The 6,463-nt window shown below is 39.0% G+C and overlaps 1 protein-coding gene across 1 annotated transcript in view; it reads right to left on the bottom strand.

Annotated features, from left to right (window-relative positions):
* Nucleotides 1-6,463, bottom strand: part of COL3A1 (collagen type III alpha 1 chain) — a 50,789-nt gene continuing 44,326 nt past the window's right edge. Inside the window, exons 44-51 of the mRNA XM_032692784.1 lie at nucleotides 5,920-5,973; nucleotides 5,702-5,809; nucleotides 4,447-4,500; nucleotides 4,092-4,199; nucleotides 3,183-3,462; nucleotides 2,492-2,679; nucleotides 2,116-2,358; nucleotides 1-1,180 (exon numbers count right to left, since the gene is read on the bottom strand). Coding sequence (XP_032548675.1) covers nucleotides 1,034-1,180; nucleotides 2,116-2,358; nucleotides 2,492-2,679; nucleotides 3,183-3,462; nucleotides 4,092-4,199; nucleotides 4,447-4,500; nucleotides 5,702-5,809; nucleotides 5,920-5,973 — 1,182 coding nt within the window. The 3' untranslated portion in view covers nucleotides 1-1,033. The remainder of the gene's footprint in view (nucleotides 1,181-2,115; nucleotides 2,359-2,491; nucleotides 2,680-3,182; nucleotides 3,463-4,091; nucleotides 4,200-4,446; nucleotides 4,501-5,701; nucleotides 5,810-5,919; nucleotides 5,974-6,463) is intronic.

Here is a 6,463-nt window from a genome sequence, read left to right as displayed (position 1 = left end):
TTTTATGAAACAACAAGGAGTTTTATTAAGATATTTTATTATGTGTCTCTGTAAGGAATAGACCAACAACCATATAAAAGCTTACAAAGATGGTTAACCTTCAACACTATAAATGTGTTAACGTGACAGAATAAATTCACAATTTTGCATCTTTATTGACTTTTACAGAGTGAAGGGAGAAAGTTCTCAACTATGACATGCCAATGGCTATCTTTGACAGGAGACATTTACAATTCTTTAAATCCTTTACATTTTGGGGTTTTTAAGCAAGTCAATAACCCTGACTTGCAGAGTTAGGAGTGAAAAATACATTAGCACCATCATATTAGTCTTTTACACTTCCCTAATTTTAGTGGTCTTGACCAGCAATGACAGGAAAGTAGAGAAGCACCTTTGACAACAGAATACAATCCAACAATAAAATTATGGCGACTACTGACATTAAGGTATTAAACTCTTAAAATATACTGTACTTTTCACAGCTAATCAGTACAGAAATAGATGTTTTTGTACTAAATGATTCTATGGAATTGAGACTGGGTCCAATGTGTTTTGACTGATTTGATTGATTTTTGGTTTGACTCAGACACATCCCAGTTTCTGTCCATGTTGAGGTAGTTGAAACAGGGAGGTCTTCCTAGCTTTATGGACTGCATCTTGGAAAGAAGGGTAAACTTTGGTACTGGGAGCAATCAGTGCTTTTTAAATTGGCTAACATTCAACTAATAGAACACAGTGTTGTTTTATTAAGTGTTGAAGTTGTATTATAGCACCACGGAGACATGTTTTGAAGATGGAATTTGGTAAAAAAAAAATAGAGCAAAAAGCATTTTTACTGTATTTTGTGTAATAGCAAAAAAAAAAACAAACCAAAAACCCTTGATATCAAATTGATTTTTTCCCCCAGAAATTTTGTTAATAAATAACTGGGATACAGATGGTCACCTTTACTAGCTGACAAGGCTTAAACAAAGGAGCATGGTTGGAGTGTGAATTTGTTTGCTGGGGTTTCAGAAAGAGCAGGATCTTGGATTTATAAGAAGCAGACTGGGCCAACGTCCACACCAAATTCCTGATCAGGACCACCGATATCTATGGGTGCAATATCAACCACGGGCAACCTCATTGGCTTGCGTGTCCTGTATTCAAAGACTGTTTTACCCCATTCACCAGTGTGTTTCTGTGAAGTTAAAAAGAAGAGGAAAAAAAAATGTTAGAGAAATGAGTGTTGGGGCAATGTGAAAATCATCCCACAGTTTATCAGATTTCATGTTCTCTATTTCCATACTAACGTGTCCCTTTCAACCCTGTGAAAACTGGTTGCAGTCTCTGTGGCAGTGAACATATAGACAAGGCATTCTTCATTTCTGGACTGTTTGTGTGAGGGCTTGTGGCTTAAAAGGCTTGGAATCCTGATGGACAGTAAAGTGCTCTGGAGCAGTTCTAGCATCCTGACTTTGGACTGAAATGTGCTCTGTGTGCTGAGAGATAGTACAAATGGCTACTCTGTAAAAGTGGTTTTGGCCTCAGTAGAGTGTCAGCAGTGATGAGGCAGCTCTTCATGTTGGTGTTAAAGAAATGGCCATGAAGTGGCTGTGAACCTTAAACACCAGGAGGGAGAAAATGTGGACAGTAATAATGTTTTGCATTTGTTACTGGAAAGGCTGCAGATGCTGATAGACCAGCATGCTCGGGGGTGTTACTGCTCCTCTCCAGTGCTTTCTGCTGCAGTGAGGAAGGCACAGGGAAGCAATATTGGATCTGCAAAATAACTGTGTTTGCCCCTTCCCATAATCACAGCCCATGGCTTCAAATCAGCCTTGATTTGTTGGTGTGGCTAGTTTTAGAGCTGACATGGGATGGATTAAACTTGTTGACTGTGACTTCAGTGTGTTGATTCTAAAGCAAGGAGGCACGTGTAAAGCAAATATTTTAGTGGAAGTGCACCTCACTTTCTACACTTGCTATGGGAATGAAACTTCTAGTGTACAGGATCTAAGTTTCCCCTATTAGGGGCAGCTGTATTCTTTCCTTACCCCGGCCATGCAAAGCTCTCTCTTTCTTATTTATCTGCATTATTTATCGAACTACAGCAGTAAATTCCTGTTTACTTACCGTACAGCTGTCTTCAAGAACAGCATATGTGAATTTGCTGTTTCCTTCAGCCTTGATCTCACTTTCCGTAGAGCTCATCAGTTTGAGAGCCTTTTTAACGTTCCCACTGGCTTCATCCATGTAGGCAATGCTGTTCTTGCAGTGGTAGGTGACGTTCTGGGAGGCACGGCTGGAGAGAATGCGGAGGAAGGCCAGCTGAACTTCTGAGACGTCCTCAGGAAGCTCAGGATCCCCATAGCTGAACTGCAGAGTGCCACACATATACAATAGTGTTTAGTCACGTCTAGGGACAGCCTACATCATGATTATTTCACCTATTTATTTTTTAGTAGGCTGTGATGTACAATATGGGCTGTTGACTGTGGTTATTTCTCACCTGGAAGCCTCCATTCATAGATTCTCCAAACCAAATGTGTTTGTTTCCACTGTTTGCACCGGTCCACCAGTTTTTCCTTGGCACAGTCCCAGGGTTAGCACTGAGGCATGTCTCGCCAGTTTCCATATTGCAGTATACTTTAATAGCATCCATCTTGCAGCCCTGGTTTGGATCAATCCAGTACTCCCCTAGAGGTAAAAAAAAAAATAAAATGTTAAGGAGTTTAATATATTTGGAGAAGAATCTGACTGCACAATGGTAAAGCTTATTTCTATGCCAGATTCCTGAGCCAAATTAGGAACCATATTAATTTTAACCAAAGAGATGCCACAGAAAATAAGATGATATAAAAATATACTGGGTTCATGTGAATATTGTAATAGGACTGACTTTTGAAATAAATATAGAACTTGTGATGTTTTATTCCCTAAAATTATTTAAACATATTTTCACTTATAAGGACGTAAGGAATAGGGTTGAAATCAGTGCATATACTGTTTAAATGCATAGTTACTTAAAGTTTAAAATTATTTTTATGTTTATCATCTTTATCAGGATATTTGTTCAAAAAAAATCAAATTTTTTATAGCAGATCACTGCATTTAAATACTCAGGTTAAAAAAAAAAAACAAAACAAACAAACCAACACCCAAGACCTGCTACCATTGGTGAAAATAAAATCTAAACCTACCACTCTTGAGCTCGGGATGGCAGAATTTCAGATCTCTGCAGTTGCGAGCTGGATTCTTCCGTGACCCATCAGGACTAATGATGTTTTCAATCTGGTTGTTAATTGATTTCATTGTAGATATGATGTCACTCAGATTGATATCGTTTTCTTTTGGCTCATCTCGATATTCATACCCGTAGCCCACTGGACCCTTCTCACCAGCACCCAGGCCAACCGCACCACCACAGCATGGACCAGGAGGACCAGAAGGACCAGGAAGACCAGGCTGGCCTGGTGGACCCTAAAAAATATAATGAAGGTAGCCCTGAACAGAGATCATAGGTTAAAACTAAAAGTCTACCCTAATCTTAAAAAAAAGAGAGTTCTCACGGAGACATTTTATTTACTCATTCATTAATTAAACAGATGTTTAATGTCTGTTAGAATTTCCAGGCCTGTATTTTCCTAAGACTGGAATTTTTCTCCTCTAATTTTGTCAAGCTGTGACTGTCTGGGCTGTCAGAAGGAGAAGAAACCCTTTCCACCAAAATCCGGAGAATGGCCACTTCTTGGCTTTAGGAGGTGATTATGAGAGTGACCTTTGCAGCTCTGGCCACTCTAGAGGAGTCTAGAAAATCCATTTCATAGCTTCCAAGAGACAAAGGGAGTCTGTGCTCCGCAGTGGAGATCCCGCTGTACGTGGAAAAGTCAATGATCATCCAAGACTAACACGATGCCCAGTGCACCAATAGTTACACTAAACTACAAATGAGCTGTATTTTTCTGGATTTAGCATTGATAAGTAGACTGCCACAGACTCTGTCCATGAAATACAGAATTTCTGAGGGAGATATTTAAAGAGGAGAGCACCCTACATTTCTTGAATATTCCCTAAATATTTGTCTGTGTGAGTGTGCACTGTTTACTTACGGCAGGGCCGCTTTCACCTCTGGTACCACGGGGGCCAGGAGGACCAATTGGACCTGGGTATCCACTTCTACCCTCTTTTCCAGGTGGTCCAGCTGGTCCTGGGGGACCCTAGAACAATGATGAACACAAATAGTATGGTCAAAATAGTTTATAAGGCAATCTCAAATTCAGAAATAATTTGTGAGATATTTTGAACATTTCTGTAAAATTTCTCAGGTGTTTTCTCTTTCTTCAGGTGCTGTCTGTTAGGATGGTCAATTAAAATTTAAATATATATATATATGCATATATATATATATATACCAAACAGTCTGATTTTTCCTTGCAGTTAGGCTAGGTAATGAGTTTTTCTTACCTTTGGACCTGAAGGTCCTGGACTTCCCAGTGCACCTTGTGGACCCAGGGGACCCTATGAAGAAAAGGAAAATCAGTCATGCACGTCCTGCTAATATTTTGCAAGTAGCTGGATATACCTTATAACTTATATACCTTAAATAAAGACATCGAAAACATCTTTCAGATTATATGAAACACATCCTTGTAAAAAGACTGTGTTGGATATCAGAGAGAATGGTTGACATTCCTTGACCAGAAAAAACTCAGTTGTTCTCTATAAGAAAACACATTAGCGATGTGTTATCCAAAATGCAAGAAAGCCAATTGACACCAATGAGCTTTGGATGAAATCTTGTATTAATAAGAATACGTAACTATAGGTTCAAAATGCTGCAGTTTTAACCATATTACCAGTGAAATATTGTAAATAATTTGACAAAAACTCATGTTTTCAAATGCATTTAAAATTTGCTCTACATATGCATTACAAAGAACTAAGCCATTTGTTTAATGATCATTGAACATCTTGCAGTCATTGTGTAAATGAGAATTTATCAGATTTTTACTCATATTGTACATCAGAGAATGGATTATATTGTTTTGTTAAATAGATTGGTATTGGTGCCACCTGTGGTAGATTAATTAAGTGAGTTTTGGTTTCTTGATTCTCACTTGTGTCATGAGTGCTATTAATAGTTTTTTGGGTATAAATCCCTCTTTAAACTTTTACCTGTCATAAATATCCAGGAAATACCTTTCTATTCCTGCCCATCAATTCTTCTAGCTATTAAGAACTGCTCAAATTGGTAATGCATGTTTACAGTTCAGTAGTTTACAATTTTATGCCCATTTTGCCCTAATATTACTTCCTATAAAAGAGACATGACAGAAGAAAGGTATTTGGATTCTGACTAGCTTTAATTGTCTGCCTAGGATGGATTCCTAATACACATAGATATTTCAACCCATACTTCTACCTTTTCTAATTTAATCAGGAATAGCCTATGTAAATAATTCAAGAAGTGTTTATTGGAAGGGATTATGGTAAACCCAGCTTCAGTTCCTACCAGCTTTCTTCCACTTTTCTGTTAATGCTTCTTTCAGGTTCATTCAGAGAATCTAGACTTTTGAACACATTTGACAATCAAATTACATGTGTTCTTTATAATTTTTTTCTTTCCTCAGTAAATTAGTTGAGGCTCACTAGGCACCTTGGACCTAAACCACAGAAACTAAGAACAGCTGTAGTTCCCAAATCAATACAAAATACTCACAGGAGGACCAGGTAGACCGGGGGAACCAGGAAACCCTCTATGACCCTTTATACCGGGGCCGCCTCGTTCACCGGCGTCACCTTTATCACCACGAGGACCTTGAGGACCCTGTAAGAGTAGATTTGCAACAGAAGGAAGATATAAGGAGATAAGAGCAATGCCCAAATAACAGGGAATAGTGAATGGATGATATCACAAATACTTTAAATATAACTTACAGCAGGACCACGAGCACCAGCAGGACCAGTAGAGCCTGGAGGGCCAGGTGGACCCTGTGACATGATAAGAATGAAATGATATGGATCACTTGGAGATGCCTAGACCACCTTTTTATTTCCAGATAAGCAGAATATTCAAAGCCAGCAGCTGTTCAGAAACAAGAGGAAGCTACACACACACACACACACACACACACACACACACACACACACACACACACACACTCTCTCTCTATAATCAGCAAGAATCATGACCAGATCCCTTTTTTACCAATGCCAGCCTTACTCAGCTGCTTCTAGGCACTAGAGCCCTTCTTCACTTTGTGAGGTGCTCAGTGCTCAGGCTATGCTGGTGTCGGCACTTGTGAGAAATAACTTGAAGACTTCCAAAGGTACTCCCTTACTTTAAATAAATAACATTGCTTGTGCTGCACGGGCACCAGATGGGATGGAAATTAAGACAGGGCCTGGTGGGATGATGTGCTTTTTGGCATCCCGTGGAGTACACAAATTTTGAGCTTGATTTCTATAGTTATCAGGAACA

This window comes from Chiroxiphia lanceolata, chromosome 7, assembly GCF_009829145.1.
Source record: "Chiroxiphia lanceolata isolate bChiLan1 chromosome 7, bChiLan1.pri, whole genome shotgun sequence".
Lineage (NCBI taxonomy): Eukaryota > Metazoa > Chordata > Aves > Passeriformes > Pipridae > Chiroxiphia > Chiroxiphia lanceolata.
The sequence above is the reverse complement of the archived record's forward strand: the minus strand, read 5'-3'. Positions and strand labels throughout refer to the sequence as shown.